This window comes from Solea senegalensis, linkage group LG21 (genome assembly GCF_019176455.1).
Source record: "Solea senegalensis isolate Sse05_10M linkage group LG21, IFAPA_SoseM_1, whole genome shotgun sequence".
Taxonomy (NCBI): domain Eukaryota; kingdom Metazoa; phylum Chordata; class Actinopteri; order Pleuronectiformes; family Soleidae; genus Solea; species Solea senegalensis.
The window spans coordinates 9,668,401-9,692,094 of record NC_058040.1 but is presented as its reverse complement, the minus strand read 5'-3'; the positions used below and the strand labels follow the sequence as shown (position 1 = coordinate 9,692,094).

The 23,694-nt window shown below is 40.1% G+C and overlaps 1 protein-coding gene across 3 annotated transcripts in view; it reads left to right on the top strand.

Annotated features, from left to right (window-relative positions):
• rgs3a (regulator of G protein signaling 3a) overlaps positions 1–23,694 on the top strand; it is a 118,808-nt gene that overhangs the window by 40,639 nt on the left and 54,475 nt on the right. For 2 of the 3 annotated variants that reach the window (XM_044013076.1, XM_044013077.1), the window contains 3 exons: positions 2,729–2,806; positions 5,931–6,042; positions 9,344–9,387. In XM_044013076.1, the coding sequence (XP_043869011.1) occupies positions 2,729–2,806; positions 5,931–6,042; positions 9,344–9,387 (234 nt within the window). Of the gene's footprint in view, positions 1–2,446; positions 2,569–2,728; positions 2,807–5,930; positions 6,043–9,343; positions 9,388–23,694 lie in introns of those variants that run through there. The other variant, XM_044013072.1, reaches the window with a different exon arrangement.

Here is a 23,694-nt window from a genome sequence, read left to right as displayed (position 1 = left end):
TCTGACAGAAAAAGAGGTCACCTTCATGTTCTGTCCTCTTCTTCAATGTCGGCAGCACATGAAACCTGATCCCAGATTCAGTCTGGTGTCTGAATGGCTGTTGTCCTCTTGGCATTTAGCCTCACTAAGGCCACATCCACAGGGAGACGGCGTGAAACGAAAGCAACCGCCTTGAAAAAGTTTCCAGTACTCAAGGCAACGTTTCAGGAAATGTCTTCATCCACGCATTACAGATATTCTTCCAAAAAAAAGCGACTAATCTAGCGAGTCACGACTCTCTGGCACAATCCTAACTACTTTCCGAGAAGGAAACGTCCAGTTGTGCCGCACGAGTGAGCTTGATGTAGCTGTATTTACCGCGGGGCAGGGAGTCAGTCTGCCTGTTGACACTGAGAGAGAAACACTGTGATCACACAGACGAGAACGAGCTGTGGATGTGCAGTGCAGCTGACCGTGTGCGGAACAATCCTCTCGTCTGTGTTGTTCATTCGAGTAAAAATAGTGCCTGTGAAAATAGGTTCTGTTTCACTGTTAAGTTAAACACTGTGTTTCTTCACCCCCGTGTCTGAAGTCACTGAGGACAGGACGTGTTCTAGTGATATCCGGCGTCTTTTCAGGCCGACTTTAGTTACTTTTTATCGAAAGTAAAAGTTGGCAACACTGCAAAACAATGGATGACAAGGATAACAATGACGAAGATGAGGGACAAGACAGAGGTGGCAGTAATGACATCATCGTAGCGTATTTGTTGTGGTGGCGTTTTGAGATTTTCCCACTGTGGCACCCAAAAAACACAGTTTCAGGTCTCCTAAAAAAACACCAAAATTATGCGTATTCACCTACACCCATTTGCATGTGGACGGCCCTTAAAATATTATGTCTTATGTGCTGTGTCCACCACTGCTGCAGCTTCTGATACCTGCTCAGTTGTTTTATTCTTTTAGATTACTTTGATTTTTAGGAAAATGCTGCATACTCTACCTTTCAATGGATGAGATGTAATGTGTTAATCCAGTGGTTCCCAAACTTTTTCTGTTGGGGCCCCGCGACATTTTTGCTTTAGCGATACAAATAACCTCAATATTGCTTTGTGAGAAAGCAATTTTCAAATAAAAATATGAAATGTGCAATTATAACTATAATAGCGTCATTTTTTAAACAATAAATACATTTGGATAACAAAGAATAAATTACATATGCTGTGCAATTCATTTTTTTTGTTTAACAATACAAATGCTGTCCCCTGCCAATGTTTTGAGACACAACACACAGAGAGGTCTTTTGTGGCATTTTCTGGTCTTGGGTTTTGGTCGTCGTGAATCATTGTTCTGTTCGGCTGACGTTGGCTTGTTATTAGTTGCACAGTTTTCTTTTTGCCCCTCAGAAATTTCTCTATTATCCAAACCTTGTCATCAGTGTAGGTTTTGTTGTGGTACGTCACTTAAATGAGTCCAGCTTACAGCGAGACCAAAACTTCCAGAACTTCCCTCCCCTGAAGAGTCTCTAAGCCCCCCAGTTTGAAAAAGGCTGTGTTAATCAGTGAAGTGTCAAGGTGCTAAATGGATTTTATTTCCGAGTAAAAGTCAGACTAGTGGTTTACCCCTTTGTAGGTTACTGTTTCAGGTTTAACCAACAAAACAAACAATCAGTTAATGTTACAAGGGTGTCGTAAATGTGTAGCTGTGCTGTAACATGGAAAGTGTTTATGATCACCATGTTGTCCTGAGGTAGGCTTTTGCAGTGTTTCATTTACAAATGTATGTAAGCTGTTCTTTCTAAGCATCTCATGTTTTCTTAGGACAGCTCTTACGTTTTTGATTTTTATTGGGGGATTTCTGCCACTAGGCCTCAGCACTTGTCTGTGTCTGTGAAGAGAAACAGGAAAACTATGAAGAAACACAGATAGCTAAAGTGAGCCTAGTGGTGAACTGAATAAGGGTTGTTGTTTTATTCGTTCATTTTGTTTTAAATACACAGCACAGGGAGGGGAAAATAACTGAAATAATCAAACTAAAGTACTTATTTTGGCGTGCATTGACGTTTTATGTGTTCCATTAATAATAGTTAGATAATATTACATGTTTAAATCATAATGATCAGAAAGAGTAACATTTAAGTCAATGGCATGTGCCATGATAAAATATATAAACGTGATAATGAAGAAAGCCAATGTGAGACAAGACAGGTGTGATATGATGTTTCCTATGTTGCATGTCAAACATAATGAGGTAGTCTAACATTTCCACTTTGAAGCTGCAGTGACTGCAGTGGGCACTTCCTGCTAATGCATAAAGACACATGCAGCCCGGACCCTGCTTCACATTCGCGTTCACACTGAATCGCCCCCGTTTCAAACCCCGGACTTGAGAGGAAGTCCCCTCCTCCCCCGCACTACTCATTTTTTTACTGACAGTGACTTGTCATATTCTTAGACAGACCACACAGACCGCCACACTGCTTCTCTTCTCTCTTCACACGCTCATTTTCAGTTGTGTTTCTCACAGCACAAACGACTTGGCTGTTATCTGTCTGTGAGATCATTTGGATTAGGAAGCTAACATGGATTTGGTATTTTAACTTTTTTTCTAATCCATAACAAGTGCAATATTATATCCTCTTAAATTATATCTTGCAAAATACTCCTTATTAACACAGTCTGTTTAAAAATGGCACCTGAAAAAGTTTGTCCTAATCTGTGTGTGTGTGTGTGTGTCACACGTGTGAGCAGCCTCTTGACCTGTGCAGCCGAACACTCATCATATCTGAGGAGATGATACTCCACGAGAGCAAGCACCACTCTCTCAAAGTAAGTGCTTTCACGACGGTAATCATGCCAATACAACATGTACCGTGTGTGTTTGTCTTTGTCCATTAAGCATATATGTCAAGGACTTCCATTTTGGTGTATGGTGCATTTTCTTTGGGCAGTTTTTACAGGTGTATGTTCACTCTTTCAAACTGTTTTATTTTATCAGTGTGAAACCGAACACCAGCGAGTGAAATCCAGACCAATATTCTCCCTTTTCCCTTATTCTATCACTCGCCTTAACCCTGTTCAGTTTTTGTGCTGCCTCTGCCATGATATCCACTCAATCAATAGAGTTCTTGTTGTGGCATGGAGCCGAAACCAGAAGTTATAAAGTACAGAGATGCATCAAAAATAATCTTTGAGGCATTATTTGAATGTCTAAATCCTACACTTTAATACACTAAGTGTAAATTGAATTGAATCAGTATATCCTTAAATGGTTCAGAAATAAACAGTCCAAGGTTATTTCTTTTTTTTTAAACTGACTACACCAAAACGCTGATAAGGTTTTGTTTGATGCCCCAGTGTTTGTAGATATATTTAGAAAATAACAAAGGAAGACAGACTACATCAATGTTATAGCAAAATAATGAGCCAAAAACGTGAGAAGAGAAGAAACAGATTGTGCCTATTGTGCAGTATTCTGCGTCAGTCAAATTAGATTTTTTTTTTTTAAAAGAATGATATAGCAGCGTCAGTCAATTAGATATAGATATACAACAAGTTATATTATTTTCCACTTGTCAAGTTGCTGCGCTTTCATTTCTTTAAATACTCAGACAGTGAGGTGTTTTCATGTAAATAACAGAAAAGAAATAAGCTTTACTTTAACTGTTAATTTGCCCTGTCAGATAATCTTTGCTCTGTGGTAAAGTAAAGTGCAGTGACTGCTGGCATGGAAGTTCAGTTATGGCTTCTGTCCCTGGGGTCAGTCATAAAACAAATATTTAACAGCCAGTGTTTGTCAGGAGGGAGTTTCTCTCCACTTTATACAGGCTGTTTTTAATGATCACTCTGTGCTGTTCCAGCTTTTTAGTCTTTATTCACCGGTGCTGTGTGTGTCTTCCCTGGAGATAAGCAAACAAACAAACAAACGAACATATACCTCTTCCATTGTTGTGTCTGCACATAATCTATGAGCGGAACACAGCACAAATTGGATGTAGTATAAAGTGGGAATTGGACTTTTAGTGCAATGAATATTTGGACAGAACAGATTGCTTAGATTTACTTTGTAAATAATTGTTCTGGATTTAGACAATGATCTTAATATTTGCGATAACTAGTTGTTTAAGCTATTATGTAAGTAAAGAAATCACTTCCAACATGCTGATTGTATTATTGACAGAGTGATATATTGTGCACTTTAAGAAAGAAATCCAAAAAGTTAGTGTTATCTTCACATTTGAGTACTTATTATTTTATATTTTAATTCTTATGTTGTGTTTAATAGTGACGTGAACTTGTTTCCTCTTAAATGCTATGTCCGCCTCCTTTAGTTTTTGCTTATCTTAACAGATATCCACCCACCCAACAACAGTTATCCTTCTTAGGACACGGCATTGATTTTCACCCATCTGGAAAACCGAAACAAAGCCTTATCCCTAACCGTCACCATAACCAGTTAATGCTTAATCCTAACTAGACCTGAAACAATTACTCAATTAATCGTCAACTATATTTTGATCATCGATTAATCGGTTTGAAGCTTTTTTCATTATTTAAGCCAGATTTCTGATTGTTTTAACTTCTTAAATGTGAATATGTTCTTCATTTCTTTGCTCCATATATCAAAGAAATCATTAAAAGTGAAACATTTTGGTTTGTGGACAAAACAAGACATTTGAGAACCTCACTATTTCCAGGGTTGACAAACACTGATCAACATTTTTTTTACTGTTTTCTGACAGTAAAAACGATAACTCGATTAATTAAATTTAAATTAAATTAAATTAAATTAAATTATGAAAATAATCATTAGTTGCCGCTCTAATCCTAACCTTAACCTAACCACAATTCAAACTGCTCAAACTGTGACCAGTTCCTCAGAAATAAGGTTCTGCCTGATTAGGACCAAGTTTTGGTCTCCATGAGGACTCCTGGTCCTGACAAGGTCAGTGTTTATACCAGAAAAGGTCCTAAAGATTCAAAGTAAGGACACACATAGACATAATGCATTCTGTATCCCCTTACGCTAACCTTAACCATCACAACTAAATGCTTAACCCCAATCTAAACCCACTTGTAACCCAAAATCGTAGTGTGACATTTCACACTATGATTTTGTTGGTCCTCACAAAGCAACAAGGACACGCGCACACACACATAATCCGCACGAATATAGACTGCATCTGAAGCACTTTGTTATCTCACCCTTCAGAGGAAGCCACCAAAGCAAAAGCATTGTCTCGAAACACTGCCCATCTGAATGAATCACACTGTATGCACGCCGCACGAAAACATCCAAATATCCAGTACTTATTTTTTGTTGTTGTTTTCTTTGCCCTTTGTGCTCATTTGTAGCTGTTTTTGAGGAAGCATATAATCAGTCAGGGACAAACTGTTAAACCAATCTTCAAAGCAGCAATTTTGCATGATTAAGCTCATTATTATAATTACAAACAAACGCAAACTGCTGCATCTCATGGAAAACAAAGGAGACAAGGGTGAATATTTTGTTCCACAGTTTTATCATTGAAAAGTGATGTTTTTACACCATGTCACACCATCCATTTAACAACACGTCACATTTTGATTTATTATTTGATTCATTCCATTAGCTATCTTTGATTTGCTTATATATAAAAAAAGAACATTAACACTTTCATGAATATGTCATTGCACTTTATACAGTGTTAACGTTTTTGTCTATGACTGTGTATGTGTGAACGGCATTTCCTTTGTTAGCACATGAGATCATTTAAGCTGTTATAGAGGTGAGACTTTTCAGTGTGATAGTGTGAAAATGCTTCTCGTCGGACTGCAGATGTGTTTTGTGACGCATTGACTTTAATGTGGAAAGAAGTCCGACGACAGATCTGAGCCGGACTCTTGTCATCTTCATATTTTTAAATCTTTTTTTTTTTTGCCTCCTCCACCTGCTCCTCTGATTTTTAATTAGGTTACAGTGTTTGTCTACAGCGACCTGATGCTGGTGACAAGAGAGGATGAACCGGGCAGGTGTAACGTCCTTCAGAGTCCTCTGTACCTCAGACAGCTCCGGCTTCAGGATGGTAAGTAAAAAAATATGTAAAGTCCTTCATTTGTATGGTTTTATATGTAAATGAAAAACAAGTGTAGGATTCGTTAATTGTTTTATTAACTTGCACAGCAGAGTGAAAATTGTAGGACAAAGTTCATGTTCCATCAACAACTTTCTTCCAAAAACATAAACATACTTCCAAACAGACTTGTCACTTGGCCCTTTACAGTTAAACACCCAGTAATGACAAACAAAAATTAAACACAAAATATGCTAATCACACAAACAGAAATAAACATAGAGCACTATTGTTACAGTGACTGTGTCCGCTGACTTTATCCAGAGAATATTTAGGCAAACACTGGCCAACTCTCTGCTGCTTTGTCTCTTTATTTCACTTTTGGTGTAAACAATCGCCCACTCTGGCAATGTGGAAAGAATGGGGTTTGGCACACAGCAGCCAGCAAGTCAAACAAAATAGGGCCTTCTGTAAATATCTGTATTTCGAGTGGTGGGTGGAGGCGTGGGCAGAGTTTGGAGTCATGCTTGGGGCAAAGCAAGAGCAATAATACAGGAAAGAACCAAATATTATTAAGGGAGAAACCTGACACGTGGTGTGATGACATCATGACCTTCTTCCGGACAACTATGCTCTGAGGTCATTAAGGTCATGAACAGGATGTTTGAAGAAATTTTAACCCACCATCATGTGAAATACTTACAGGATCTAGGGGCAATTGCAACTGACTGAATAATGTCAGCAAACAGACATGGAGGATGACCTCTGCTCATTCTAAGACAAGGAAAACACACACACACACATATGTATATATATTTATGTATATATATATATATATATATACATATAAATATATATGTATATATATATCCTTGTGTCAAGTCCCAGAGACATCACTGGTCTACCATGGGCTACTTTTGACCTCCACCACTCACTCAAACAATTGCAGGGATTCAGCAGGGTTTGCGTGTCTGCATGTATTTCATGAGAGGACACACTTGCACACGCATGCACACTCACACACACACACGCACACAGACACACATCTCCTCCCCACTGCCTGTCATTGTTATTTCGCTTCGGCAGCGTCACTCAGGAAAGAGGCGCCAGGGGATTGTGTTTGTTTCAGCAAGGGCGTTTTTTGACAAGTGTGCGAGTGTGTGGGGGTGTGTGTGTGTGTGCGTGTGTGTGCATGCGTGTGTGCGTGTGCGTGCACGTAATGACACAGTGCTAGTTAAATGCAGGGGCTTTCCTGTGTTCCTGTCACCAGCTGATACTCCGCTGATGAGCGTGGGAAGTGAGATTGATATTATATACAGCCCCCTAAAAAAACAATAAAAAAACAATATTACCATGTGTCAATCTAAGCATCATTGTACTAAACTGAAGTAGTAACAAGACTGTTGTCTTACTTTTAAAAAAGTTTTTCACAATAGACAAAATCTGAGAAAATCTAAGTGACAGCAAGTTGTTAAAATGACTACACACTTGATAAAACACAGGTGACCTGTTCAGGATACACCATGTTAAATGTCAGCTGGGATTGTCTCCAGCTTCCCCTGCAACCCTCACAGGATAAGCAGTATAGATAATAGACAGGGGTGATGAATGGATGGACAGATTGGGGGAAAAAAAACCTGTTAATTCTACTATGCGAATCCACTTATAGTGAGTTTGAAATGGAGGCTTTGTAAGAAATATGTCCTATAAATGACCTACAAAACAGGATTGTTCTTCATTTAAGTTCAAATCATGAAAGTCTTCATCATCAAGCCTCTCTTCCAGACTGTATGACAACACTCCGCTGGTGAGAAATCAAAAAGATATCAAACACTGACCTCTGCTGTTAGGTCTGAATAATAACCATAAATTGGTAAAAAAAAAATCACTTCTCTCTGCTCTGCGTACATTACACATGACCCATCTTACTCCTGTAGACTTATGTGAGAGTTGGTCTTGTCCCCGTTAAGTACTAGAGTTGATTTAGTGAGGCTTTGTAAAATACAGCATCAGGAGAAGTGAAAAGGTTATAGAGTTGACTTGAAGTATCGGCTGCAATCAAAAAAGATGAGCATTATTCCACTTTCTTTCTTCCGTCTAACAAAGGAAACATTCGACCCATTCTTTGTTCTGATGAAAAGCAAGAGCCAAACTCATGGAGGCTTATGGGCCCAGACCAGCTCTATTGTGACGCTGAATTCACAGAGTCACAGAGTCTGGATTTAGTCACTGAATGACGCATGACTTTGGAGGATTTATTGATCCCCTCCGGACATATTTTTGAGACACAAAGTGCTCTGCTTCGGATAATAATTTATGCCTGACATGAATAAAAAGTTAAATTTAATTCTGAAGAAAGTCTGAATCTCCATTTGAATCACTTCCTGAGGCTGACAACCTCATTTATCAACGATACATTCAGTGAGAGTTAGGAAACAGCTCTTCACGGTGAGACAGACGGTCGTATGCAAACACATCATTTCTGTCACAGTTTATTTTGATTATTTCAGAGATTTATTTTATATGTATTACTGTCTTTTGTTCAGTCACTGTCAATCAAGACCATATTCTGTATAGAAAACAAGGTTAAGGTTACTTTTATTAATCCACGTGGGGAAACGTGTTCCTTTATTTTCATTTATCGGAAAATAAACTATAAAGCACATGGCACATATGAGTGAACACCAGTGTGATTGACACCTGGTATTGACCAATAGCAGCATGTTTGGTCGCATCCATGTGGATCTTCTTGATGAAGTTTTTCACCGTCATTTATATTCAAAGATGTTTTTTCGTAACTCTTATGTGAATCATCACCGTAATATTAGTTTTTATTGAGGGATGGACAGTTGGACGGATGATCTCTTTCTTTCTAGAACACATTTAATCATTGTAATTCTCACCTCAGGGCCACCTCGGTGTGCTCTTGAACATCAGACAATTTGACTGTTTGCTTGTGTGTGTGTGTGCTTACTAGTAATAAAAAGCTATAAGCTCACCACAGCGTATAGATTACGTGGGTGAGATGGTGGGGTGTCACTCGATTAAAACCATATATCATGACTTCAGACCCACAGGCGTGCCTCGCAGAGTGCTTCGTAGTGACTTATGGGTGAAGGCATATAACGCTGACCTATACACTATCAATACAAAGTATTTCTGCTCCATCTTAACTGGAAATTAAAGTGCTCTTCAAGTCCTGCTTTGTGCATGTGAAGAAAGAGTGAACATTAAACACAGATATTAGTTATGAAAAGATCCGATAAGTGGATGAAAATGTTATTAATCTCTTTTTTTTTACTTTCCCTCACAGATTACCTTGAAGAGCTGAGATTCTACCTTATTCACATGACCGAGGTAAGAGAGAAGATGTGCTGTGTGTGTTTGTGTTCGTGAAAGACACACAGAGAGTGGGAGAGATGGGGACGCCTAATGTGAACAGTTTATTTTGTCTGTGAGCCGCAGGGGCCATAGACTCTAGTGGAAATCACATTACAGGGAAGACACAAGGATTAGCAGAAAGCTCTAATGAAAATGTCTTTTCTCTGTGTGTCTGTCAGCTCTAACTCCGTCTCAGACCTTTCACCATCACACGCGCAACCTATAGAAGCATATATTGTAAAAAGAATGTTTAGATTGGTGGTTATTTGTATCCCCTTCCTCTTCCCTTAACGATTTCTGTTGGATAAATTTAGACATAAAATCATGCTCCTTTAAAAATAAGCCCAGTACATTGTGATTATTATGTGGACTCTACAGGATTGCGGCACCTATTTCACATAATGATTTGTTTTGCTCTTGCAATCACGGTCATGACATTTATGCTGAGTAATCATCCTTTATTCCACCCTCTCTAATAGAGTATGTTTCAGGCCGTCATTTTAAGATGAAAGGGAAAAAAAAGCTGATTTACTGTACTCGCCGATAATTCAATACTGGTTACCAAAAATTGCACTTTCTGTGTCTCAGCACTGTAATAAATAAATGACCACATCAAACACTGTAACGGTGGCAGAAAATGGTCCTGGTAAAAGTTTAAAAAGCCTAAAGAGGACAACTTTGAAACCTCAAATGTGTTTTAGGGATGTAAAATACACTGTTCTCTACTCCACACAACTGAATTATTCAGCGAAATGCATCCCAGCGTAATTAGATTCAAAATCATTCCGTGTCATTCTCTGCCCTCACTCCGTGTTATTAGCTTTAGACAGTGGTTTTATACACACGGTAGAGCCGCACTGCACAAATACAGAGGGTGTGATACTTAATCTGACAGGAATTCTCGTGGGATTTCATAGATTTGGAACATGACTGGCTGTTTTTCAGTCTTGATTTTTTTGGTAAAGGCAGCTCTGTTGTCGTTAAAGATCAAGTTTGCTCCCCGTGTCCCTTTGATTACATTCTCCTAACTCTGCAAAATGTGCAATGAGGTAATAAAACTGCAGTTTTTATCGTCCCTCTAATCCCCGCTATCCATTATGTCTTTATCACTTCTGCTCATTGCTTTCTGACACCTTTTCTTTTCATACCCTCTCCCTCCCTCCCTCATCTCACAGGCTGTTGTTTGTACATAAATGTAGCAGCTGTCACACAATCTCTGTAGCTACTTTTTTATACCACATTTTTATGTAAAAAAAAAACCCAAAACTATCTATACACAAAACAATCAGACACAGCATTAAAAAATATGCTGAAAACAGCTGAAAACAGCTACAAATCAGCGTACAGATGAAGTATTGGCAATATGTTGCGCTATGAGGTTTTAATCAAATCCTGAATCCAGTACCTAGATCTTTTTGATGTGATCATTTGTCAGTGTTTTAAATTTAATATTTTGAAATAGGTTTAAGGTTCTGTTTATTTCATAGTTTCTTTTTCTTTATTTCTATTTGTGTCTGCTCTCTTCTCGTACTTGTGGACTGGGTTGTTCAGTCACTATAAACTGTAACTGTTACGTGAAAAACATTAAGGTAAAGGTAACGTTTATTAATCCATGTGGGAAACTATAGCATGACATATAATAATATAAACGTCAAAAATACAAGTGCAGTAATTCTGCTTCAATAAATGAAAGCCTCTAGCCTTTCTCTAAAGTAGCCATGTGGAAAGGGGGGGAGACAAAAATCGACTCTCTTTTCTGTTGCTTTCTGTGCAGTGTCTGTTTCTGTACAATTGTTTTTCCCTGTGTATGCTGAGGCTTCCCAGGGAACAGCCTCTCGCTCACACTGCAGCAGCAGCAGCAGCAGCAGTCGTACTTTGCAGTGTCTGGGTCCTGCTCTCTCACTGCCGCAGCAGTGACTCCCTGCGATTTGTTGCAGCGTGTGTGTAAAAAGGAGGGGATTGGATTTGTGCGGATGTGTGTTGTACAAACCCCCTCCTCGCGTTACACCTCCCAGGAGAAGTTGTGCAGCCGAGTTGGTGAATTTGAGATGAGACCGTGACCGTGAACTTTACAACTCCAAAAATCAATTTATTCCCAGTATCTTGTGAATCTATGGAACTTAGCTTGAACAAATCAGACTTTCTATTTTAGTCCTGTGGAAATGAGTATGTGACTTTTTCAACTTTACCCACTTCAACGAAAGGTTGAATATCTCTGAGCTGCGTTTAGAATTCAAACTGAACAGACTGAATAGCTGATTTATTCTTTTATACATCCATACGGCCACTGTGACCATTCTACACTTTGTTTTGAGCTGCATAAAGATAATCTTGTCACACACACACACACACACACACACTGTCTCTATTCTGTGCTTTGAAATGTGTTGCATAACCTCATTAGCAGCTTATGAATCTTTTAAAGGGCATTTTTTTCCCCCCAGTAATTCAAGAGAGAATGATGGGGGCCTCGTATCTGTCTCACAGGCTGGAATAGAGGAAGGAAACGGCTGTAAAAAATTATTCCACCCAATTAGGAAACATATATAAATAGAACATCTTACGTAAGAGCAAGCAAGAGAGAGTTTTAGTGAGTTAAAGGTAGATTTTGGATTTAATGTGAAGCATTTAAAAGGTCTGCAGGGATGTGCTGTATTGGTTGTTAGGAAAACATTCACATCATATTTCATAATGTGATGTTGTATCTTACAAAATACTTGGTATTGCAATATTGTCATATAGGAACACATATAAATGCACAATCATAATCGTAGTGAGGGATTTTGCTGGAGACGGAGAGGAGGACAGACAAAAGGCAATGAGACTGTGTGTGCACGAGGTTAAATTTACTTGGCACAGCTGCTTCTGTCAGACTCTTCCATCCGTCCTGTCGGCTACTGTCTGCCATACACATACACAGAGTGTGCACTCATCTATTATAGTTAATTCACCTGTCAGCAGTCCATTTTATACCTGGAGGAGCAAACAGAAACTACAATGAAACACCTTTTACTGTGGTTCCTATCATGTATTCTAACAGATACCGCGTGGAAGGCTGTCTTCTCTTCTCTTCTCTTCTCTTCTCTTCTCTTCTCTTCTCTTCTCCTCATCTCTTCTCCTCATCTCGCATTCTCTCCTCTTTGCGAGCAGCTGCTCTAGTGCTCGTTTATCTGGACGTGTTGACAGCGTCTTTACCGCGAGGTTGACCTTCCTGTTGCGCTGCGGCAGTGATGTGTGAAGTGGATGGTGAGAATACGAGGTGGAAGAAGAGAGAGATATCAGAGGAGACTGGAAGAGAACATCTACAAAGGTCATGAATAGCTGGAGTATCGCTCGCCACTAATCAAAGGCGATGAAGACATGTTTGAGTTTGAATGACCCCGACCTTCGGCACGGCCGTGCGCGCTTGTTTGTTTACATTCACTCAAATGAGATATGTGTGTGTGATGTGATAGACTCTAATTGAATTGCTCTTTCTGGCCAGTCTGTGCAAAGGTCACACACATATCCACACACACACTAATGGAGAAAAAGACTGGGAGAGGGAGATTTAGGACACCAGCTAATCATCTAATGTATGTAGTTCAATTCCTGACCTGGCTACAACTTAAAAACAGAATTAAAAACAAATCTGTATTGCCATTACTTTTGTTGATCAATGCTTATAAAATAGTTGCGTGTAACACACACCATCCCCCTTCTCGCTCTTGATGTATCTTGATGTATCTTTGATGTTTTAGATGTTTCCCTGCTCCAACACACCAAATTGATTTCTTCAACTTACAACCTGTAGATGCAGGAGAAGTATGAACGTTGCAGCGTTTTTCTGCGACTTAGCTGGATCTCTGAAATCCAAATATAGTTTGTCCGGTAAAGGGTTAAAAGGAAACACTAATGTATTTGTTCAGTGTTGCTATAAATAAATATAAACACTAGCCTGCATATAGACACAAACAGAAAAACAGTCCTCCCTCCTCGATCTGTTCGTCTTAGGGATGCATTGCCGATTTAATGTCTCATCCTTGTCAGTTTTGGTCAGGATTTTCTCGTCGTTTATTGGTTTCACTTTTAAGGTGACGTTCAAACTTGTCTCCTTGCGCTCTGAAGTTGTCTTGATTCAAGTCAGTAAAATACCTTCCTCCCCTCTGCAGAAGTTCTCCTTGTTTCTCATTAAATTGTTAACAGTTAGTCACAGTCTGCTCCCCTCATTTCGTCTACTTCCTGTCCTTCTCCTGCATAGCTCGAGGTCATGCTATTTTAGCGCTTCTCAAAACAGATCTGACTTAACCCAGATTTACACGTGAAAGTGTTGGTGGCGGTGGGGCGCGATTGTATCTCTGGAAAGTCATGTGTGTGTAAGTGTGTCAGTGACGCAGGCAGCGAGAGGAAGCAAGGAATCATTGTGTTGAGGAAAATCAGTGAAACGAAGGAAAGAGAACTGCCTGAGATTTTTGACCAGCGGAGTGTATCGGGGTCATCACAGAGTCGTCATGGGCAACTTAGCCGATCGTGTCGGGCCCAAGAAGAGATTCGTCAGGGAGTCGGGCTCTCTTCAGCAGCATCTGCTCTCCGACACTGGAGATGTAAGTGCCTCTGATAGAGGAGAGCCCTATAGACTATAGGTTGCGAGAATTGTGAAGAACTGAAATCATAATGCAGTGGCTATACCACGGGAATGATGGGATTTATCATGCAGAAGATGACCGAGTGGTTGTTAAACGCTGCGCTGCTGAGTTAAACGTGACTCTTTTAGCCTCCAGTGAGTTTGACCCGCTGTTTGTACAAAGTCGTAGGACAATGAGCTGATTTTTTATTTCGGACCTAAAATAGTTCAGAGGCGCTGTAATTGCAGCATGTTTTTGTGCAGGCTGAAGTAGAACAACCCTGAGACTTTAATCGTGTTGTAATATTCGACAATGGCGAACCTCGTTTTTTTTCCACAGAGCATTTGTGCTTCAGCGCTTTTATATTGTTCCTGGTGTTGCTAATGTCATTACTGGCTCCGTCACAAACATATCATATTTGTGCCGTATTGTTTAGATGTAGTGAGCTCTGAATGTCACATGAGTTACTTTGTTTACACCGACATGGAGCCGGGAAAACAAAAAAAAAAACACAACGCCAGTGCCGTCAGAGTTCACGGCACGCTTTAAACCGATGGAGATTAAGCAATATAATGCAGAACTCGACTGACTGAATATACCTGAACCCTTATAATGTCCCTGCTTGCTTTTCCAGACCTACAAACATTCCCATCGTGCCACCTTTTAAGCTTGTTTTATGGCAGTGATCCAACCCCCACCACCTCTCCTGATCTTTGTTGACCTGATAAAAAGCCCTCCCCAACAGCCACCTTCTCTTTTTATGAAGAAGCTGGCACAAAGTGTTGCCTCACATATTCTATGGTATACTATACTATATGCTGCCTGGTATACACTGTATATCTGTGGATTTGATTCCCACCGATTCCCAACCTCGTGGAGGTTTATAGGCAACAGAGGCCAAATTAGGTGAAATCACAGCGTGGCGGTTTGTGTGTAGGCTGTGGAACAGCAAGGGAGCACTGTGATCTAGTGACCACGTTACAGCGCCGTGTAATTAAGCGCAGTAAAAGGACAAAGTGATTCATTGATTCAATAATGTGCAAAATGACCTGCATCTAACATTTGTGGACACAATTAAAATGTTGCAGCTTGATTTGAGTCATTAATATGAAAGCTTTCCATCAATGGATTTCTGTAGGCGCAAGAAGACATTAGAGTTTGCATCTGTTTGTAATGTGTGTATAGACCTCTGGACGTCACGTGACTTTGCTTACACAGCCATGTTGGCAGGAAAAGCGCAATTTAAATCCACGGAGACTAAACAGTATATCACAGAATCTGACAGACTGAATGTATCTGATATTTACAATACCCCCGGGTGCTTTTCACAAGTCTTATTTCTGACCTGCAGCGTCAGAACATCTTTCCATTTATCATAAACTTTCCCTCATTTTTCTCTGGATAATGCTTACAAATCACAATAAAAGCATGTAAAATAACAGGACATTAGACATAATTAGTGTTTAACTCTAATACTCTAATATTCGCGGTCGGAATTTTAGGTGAAAATTATACTTTGTCAAATATATTAAAGGTTTTCTAAATGTCGTAGTGTCTCAAGAAACAGCAATGCTTTACATTTTAGTCTAACACTGCATGGAGTTTCATGTTTTCCGCATGTTTGCATGTTCTCCGGGTTTCTCCTGTTTCATCCCACAGCCCGAAAAAAACATGCAGATTTGGCGATAAGGCAAATCGGACACTCTAAATTGACTGTAGGTGTCAGAATGAATGGTTGTTTATGGCAATGTGGTCCTTTGATGGACTGGTGACCTGTCCAGGGTGTACAGTACCACCCCCCCCTTTCGCCCTACGTCAGCTAGGATTGGCACCAGTGCCCCCCTGCGACCCTCATGTGCAGGATAAAGCAGTGGAAGATGAATAATTGAATGCTTTTTACACCAGTAACTTGCAGTTTTTAAATACATCAGTAAGTGGTGTAAAAACTTTACAGTCATTATACGTAAAATTTCCCTCATGTTTCCCCTTAACTGACAACTAAAAAAGCTGTGAATCCGGATGCCAACTTCAGCGTCAAGATCCACAAACTGATATAAAGTGATCACTATGGTTGCCTCACTCCCCCATCACTCTGTCTTCACTTTGAATGTGTTTTGTAGCAGTGATCCACCTCTGCCATCCTCAGTATCTGCATGCCACGACTGTTTTGGCAGCATCCTGGCACACAAACAACTATTCACCCGCTTCATTTTTTGCAATTACACCTGGTGAATTGTATCGCTGATTGTATTTGCCTATGCATGTGAACAGTGCAGTGTTGTTTTGGGTCCAAGTGCATTCATGATGGGATTGCACGATGGCAACGACTGGAGCTCCATCCATTTCTTCTTCACGTATTGAAGATTCTCTGCGCTCTCGGTCATCATTGACTGTGTGATAAATAGGCTGCCGCTGCAGTCGGACGGCAGGGTGTGAGTGATCTGCACCCAGGGGCTCTCGTCAGCAAAATACAGACGGCATGGTAACCATCCATAACATGGCCAGGTCAGGACCAGTCTCTCTGGGGGTCTGATTGAACGGAGATGTACCTTCCTCAACTCCACCTGAGCTACAAATTAGAAGTGTACCTATCTCTCTCTCTCCCTCTTTCTGATTTAATATGCCACCTCAGGTTGTCAGGAATGCAATTACACCGGCTATACGTCTACATTCAATCACCAGCATCTTAACAATTTGATTGTGGCGAGATCTACTGTACGACCACCAACAATCATCAGACGCAGGACAGATGCCTGTCAGTGTGTGAATTATTCACTGACTTCATTTTGTACTGTACCTAGAAGTGCATTCATAGCTTCAGGGCTCAGAGTATGTATAGAAAGTAAAAAAATAAAAAATAAAATAGGTTATCCAGTTATTATATTTCTACCTGCTAATAGTAGTAATCCAATGCAACACATGTAACAAAAACGTGGGCACACACGTCCCCAAGACTTCCAAGAACATTACATGTACTAATTCCATTCCTGGAGACTAATTCAACCTTAACCTAAACATAACCTTATCTTTAAAGATGAAATTGTTGCAGCACTCAGACTGCATCATGTTTGTGTCACAGTCACGCTAATGCAGCAGCAGAGCAGAGGAGTTTATAGACAGACGGATCATGTTACGTTATTCTTTTATGGTTGCAAATACAATTTTAGTCTCTCATGTGTATTGTCAACATAACATTAAAAACGAATTATCTCATTTATTGTCGACAGAATACGACACAAAAAGCCAAACGTTCCCCGAACTCACTGCTGAGGTTATTATCCTGACCAAAGTGAACCGTGTTCGGTCTTCGTCTTTAAAGGAGACAAGCTTCCCCTTGTCCCTGTCATGTGCTTATCATCCTCCCCGGTGGCTTCAGAATGGGCCTCGGGCCAGAGGCTCCAGTTTACATGCTGTTTTCATTGTAACTTTGTCTAGTCAAGCCACAGAAGAGCTCAGGACTGGAAACCAGACAAACAATCTCGAAATAGATAAATGTGTGGGAAAGTCACAGAGTTCAGAGGAGATCACATTTATTATCATTGAAAAAAAATTACATCTATTGACATTAGCATGTTTTGGCCCTGTTTTTTTGTTTGTTTTTGTTTTTTTAATAACGACACAACGTTTGGAATGAACCTAGAAATTAAAAAAGACTTTTACCATTTTTTTCAGGTAAATATTCATTACATTCAAATTCATTAAGAAGGAGGAATTTGTTCTGCACCTGGGCAGATTCTATCCATGCCCCGATGTCAACATCATGAAGTGGTCCCGCAGAGGATGGTTCAGGTCAGCCAAGATAGAGTATTTTCTTTCAAGCACTTGACCTTATAGTTCTTGCAGGTCATTCAGTGTTATTCCAGCGATTTTGTGGCACACTTTCATGATTTCTTTTGCTTAAAAGAAAGAGACCCGTGTCAGCTGATAAAGTAAAAACAAGAGTAAATCATTATCATGAACGTGGTGTCGAAACTGCAAAGCTTACAACTAAATTGCCTTTTTACAGACGGCATCAACCTGTAGTTCAAGGCACAGCCTGTTGTCGATTACAGGACAGAGGTCATTGTGAACGTCTGCTTACCTTCTGCCTCTTTCTGGTCTAACACCAGCGACTGCGTTCAGATGTTGCCACTGGCTATTTTAGTCCACTCTTTCATCACTGGTGCCCTCTTCTGTCACGCCTTTGTTTAATCCGCACGAGGCTCGTTGTCTCAGACCCACACTGTTGCTTCGTCTCTCTCTCTCTCTCTCTCTCTCTCCACCTCGTTAGACAGCGGCAACTTGGTGTCAGCTTTGACTACCAGGCCACGCCCACTGCTCCACTCTCCCCCTCACTCAGGTCTCAGGCCATTTCTTGGCATTTTTCAAAATCCAGCACCGCAGCCTGCAGAGTGAGCTGCAGAAGAGAGAGTTTCGGTGTGTGTCATTGGTGAATACGTTTCCCATACTGACATTGCAATGGAGTCGCCACGTATATGAATAACTGACACTTTGCATTTGGTTTCTTCTGAAACGTTCACGTCTAAACAACTTTAAGTGCCTTATGGGGATTTAACATTGCCATAATACTCCTCAATGTAGTCTTCTACCGTTCGACGTCACTTGTGATCACTGTACTCCCATCTGTGTGTTACCGGTCGGCTCTTTGTGTGTACTTTTGAAGTTTACTCTCAAAACACCAACGTGTACATGAACTAACTTCAGACTCAAGTCTCTCCCAAGAGCAGAGCTAAATTTGCATGAGCAATGTGTGCAAACAGTGCAGAGATAACTGAAGCTGAGATTGAGTGGGGATACGGATATGGAAGATCAGCTGGAACAGTGCGGGCTATTTATTATTATTTGTTTGTTCTTCGTTGGAGGTTTTTTGGCTGGAAGATAACATATTCAGACATTGGCAAAGATAGGTAATTACCTTGATTCACATAAGTGTTGAATCTTTAGAAAATGACGTTAATTTACTTTGCTTGCTGATGTGAAGACTGAGAGAAGAAGAATTTACTCTCACATCTGTTTGCTAAGTTTGAAGCAACAGTCCACACTACTTTGGCTAGAGATACAGATTGGAAACGGGGGAAAATAATCTTTTAAATTTTAAGAAAGCCTGTAATCACTGTATTTCCAAAAATATTATACTTTAGTAGTAGTCTTTGCCACACACAAGCACAATATAAATATATGTAGGTTCATTAATCCTGGCACTGTGAAATAGGAACTTTAGATTTTACTACTACTATGTCGATGAATCCGTGGTAACCTGCACAGAGCAGATTAAGCCTGCCCCACACTAGAGGATAATTTCATTCCCAATCTGACCCTTCCGATAACCGTGGGTGTCTTCAGATTTTAGGCTGATTTGAACAGATAATCTGGCCAACAGACGTGATTTTAAAGTCATCGTACGTATCAAAGTCTTCCTGATTTCAAACCGTAAGCATTAAACATGTTTGATATTCACGACTGAACAGTGAGTTGACGGGAAAACGGATGTTGCATACAGTTGTGTAGAACCAAAACATGGCGCACACACAACAGCTATTAACTGGCGACACCGACAGTCCACCTTAAAGTCACGTTAAATCACGCGAGTTTCTGTGTGGAATCTCCTATCTGAAGTGCGTGGTCCTGCGTCTCGACTGCATCGTCTAGTCTGTGCCTCCTCAGGATTAAAACATTGAAGGTTTGTTGTGTCTGCGGTCTCCCATGCGTGTCTCTGAAATCATGTCAGATTTGAAAATCCTCTAGTGTGGGCCAGGCTTTAGGTGAGTTGTGTTGACAGGAGTCCAGTCTGAGAACTCATCTGCCAGATGGCTTAGGGGGAGGGCTTCAACCATGGAGCACTTTAATCAATCTGATTAAGGGGAAATGCTGCCTGTATTTTTAGCTACTCCATGTCAGGGCCAGTAGCCATTCATTGAATTTTGTTTCATTAGCTCTCATGTTTATCTCTTGAACGGGCAGATTTATAAACAGTGGAAACAAGAGTGAAGGAACTGTTTGCTATTTAAACGAACATGGCTCTTAAAGTCTGTTTATTACTCAAGGTAATATTACTTCATTCAAGACCTGATTTTGTGGCTTACACGTTAAAATATACAGCATAAACTATTGGCTGTGGGACTGCAGCTGGGTCACTGCCCTGATGCCGTTTGCTGCCAAGAAACAACATGCTCTCAGCATGAAAATCCCGTGAGATTATGCCTAAAGAGTTTCATGAAGAAATTTAGTAAATTCCTGTCAAACTCGAAAAACAGTTCAAATACTGGAGATGATTTGTAATCCAGAAATGACACGCAAACATTCTTTATGTGTCACAACACTGAGTACCACTTGAATTGGGGTTTCAACTATAAGACAGCTGTCTTGTGAAATAGATTGCAGTGCCAACATCATAGGAAGCTCCAGTTGGCTCTAAAGGATTCCTAGGATAAAACATGTGGTCCATGGCCAGCTGCTCACAGTTCACTCGTTTTGCTGGTGTGGCCGTCATTTTAACGGATGTAATGCAATGATATGCAAGTCACTGTACACAGGGTTAGTAATCCTGCAGAGTAATGCACAATTAAAAGTCACTGAGTACGAGTCCTTAATGGTGGCAAACAAAAATAAACAAGAGAGATGGAAATCAATAGCTCACACAAATCAATCATCATTAGTATTCCTCAGCAGAGCATGGCTCACGGACTGTGCGCGCTGTATTACTCACAGTACAAATGACCTCTGTGCCGGTCTACGTCTGCTGTCCCTCTCTTCTGTCCTCGCCCAAGACAAAATGACATGACGTCAGTAAGTGGTTTACAGTATAGTATGTGCTTTGCAACTCATATTTACACACCGAGACTGTGTAAACACGCACACTTCCTCTCCTCAACAGATTAGGGACATAATCCTCGCATCTCTGAGGCCTGTGGCTCACCGTGACTCACCGAGCAGAGCGGCCCCAGCTGGTTGCTCTTTTGTTTTTGTTTTTATTTCTAAATGACTGCGTAAAAATGTGTCTACAGTAAGACTTAAATCATAGTAAGAGTTCAGGCTGGAACTGTATGAAGGCTTGTGTGAGAGCATCTGCATCACGTGCATGTGTTCGTGGGGATGCAGGTGCATGTTTGCCCCTGGGAGTCTGAACTGAGCTGTGTTGCAGATGTGTTTTGGGACAGTGGGGATTTGCATGGAAAAACCAGGCCATATGAGGCAAAGCCTGAGGCTTGCAACACTTAAATTAACTTAAAGTACGTCGCTGCCCGTGAATCAGACATTAGTGCATGGCATAGGAGTCATGTGGCAACACTTTAACACTTTTATATCTTCTTCAGGTAAAAAATAAAATGTACAAACCTATCTTATGTGAGGACAAAGACAACGTTTTAAGGTTGGAGTTAGATTCGGATTTATGCAGGTTAAGGGTCAAGGTTACGTACTTCAGTTTTATAATATATTATTTATGGCTATATGCACTCGTCGTATTATGTTATTTGACTCCACATGTGAAAGAAAGGCATTTTTATGTAAATGTTTCTGTTAATTTGGTGAGGGAATGCATTATATCTATGACGTGTCCTCACTGATATATCAAAACAGGTTTGTGTATGCGTGTAACATGCCATAAAGTGTATGAGCATGTTTCAATTTGGACATTATGCGCGCTTTAATTTTGTGCGTGGCTCACTTTGATGTCTTTTGGCAACCATGAATCAACTGATCAACTGTCCGGTCATCAGATAGCTAATGCCATTAGTCAAGTACCGGAGAAAAAATTTTGTCCAAACTTTTCCCCGTTCATTTAATTTCTTTAATGCAGCTAATGATGACGGGATTTCATAGGAGTTGAAGGTAGAGGAGGCTCTGAATGGCTCCAAATCCCAAACGACGCAAAATAAACAACCTGAAACCTGAACCAGACCAGTCTATTTTTTGAAAGCTCGGATGTGGTTTGAGAAAACCGGATCAATAGTGGTTTCATGAATGATTAACAAGTTGACTTTTATTTCCATTTTATGTCCTGGCTTCAGAAAAGTCGTTTGGCTTTCTTTCTTTGGCCGCATAATAATTCATCCTCCTTCCCAATAAAGTTAGAACCACGTGTTAATCTTCGCTGTGAATTGAAACAAAATGGCCAATCTGCACATAATTTAAGTGTCCTTAAAGTGAAACTGAATATACTTGACACAAATTTGTATTTTTTTTTTAGAATAAGCCTTTTACATGTATCATAGACAAGGACCTTGCAGAGTGCAGAGAGACCTACAGAGAGCATCCTAGTGTGCTAGTATGGTTTTACCATGTTTTGGCAAAGGCCACCATAGTTCTCTGTCTCACCAGTAGATGTCCCTAGTTCTTACACGGTGCACCTTTTAAAGCAGTAGTTCTCAAACTTTTTCTGTTGGGGCCCCCTTTGGAGGAAGAAATCACGAAATTGTAACAGTGTGTCACGTATAACATTTATTGTATCAATATTAGAAGAAACTTTTCACTTTTCTTTCAGTAATTTGTTGTGCAAATAACATTTTTGCTTTAGCAATACAAATAACCTCAATATTGCTTTGTGGGAAAGCAATTTTCAAACAAAGATATGAAATGTGCAATTATAACTATAATAGTGTAATTTTTTAATACAATAAATACATTTGGATAACAAATATACTTTACCAATATCAATAATTTGCTGTGCAAATAGCATTTATTTTTGTTTGACGTTGGCTTGCAGTTAGTTTCTGAAACATTGCACAGTTTTGCCCCTGTCAAAACTTCTCTATTATCCAAACCTTGTCACCAGTGTAGATTTTGTTGTGGTACGTCACATGAGTCCGGCTTACAGCGAGACCAAAAGTTCCGCCTGCTAAACTTTAGTTAGGACTTAAAAAAAAACAGAACGCGCGCCCACCCTGGATAATCTCCCCCGCCCCACAGTTTGAAAAAGGCAAAAGTGACCTCTTTTCACATTCAGATCGTATTTTGCCTATTAAAGACAAATGCATTTCCAACTCAAACCCAACAAGTCGATCCTAACTGTAGAATATCATGACATTTTCTCTCACAGCAATATTATGGGGTTTCGCCCACAAGCTATTGTTCACATTGCAGCTGACGTGTTTGTGTGTTTGTGCATGTGTTCCAAGTATTATGGCCCGTGCTGCATCCTAACAGACTCAGATTCGGCCCAAATGATGGATATCAAAGAACATCACCACTGATTTCTGACCGCTCTGAGAGAGCGCCTGTTTCATCATCTCTTGGTCTAACTGGAAACAGTCAGGCTCAATTGCATGAAGGCTTTTTGCTTAACCCGTTTCTCTGTCCTGTATTTGTTCCTGCATCTCTTACTTTTGATATTCTCTTATATATTTTTTTCTTGATTGTGACTGGGGTATTATTCCATCTTTTATTCTTTCACATCAGCACAAATCTGCTTTGTATGCTGTCCCTTTTGTTCTGGGTCAAAGCAGAACATTTTCTTTTTATGCTGCTGCCACTGATGCAGGCTGTTAAATGCCTTTTTTTTTTTTTTTATCTCGCATTAGCATCACTAACAATGACGAGGCTTTAACCGCCAAACACTTTGTGCCAATAACCCCTACAATAGCAGCACCCACAACACTAAGTAACGGTGAAAGAGACAGTGATAACAACATAGCAGGTCATGCAAAAGCCCATGCAGCCAGGAATCAGGCGAATACACAAG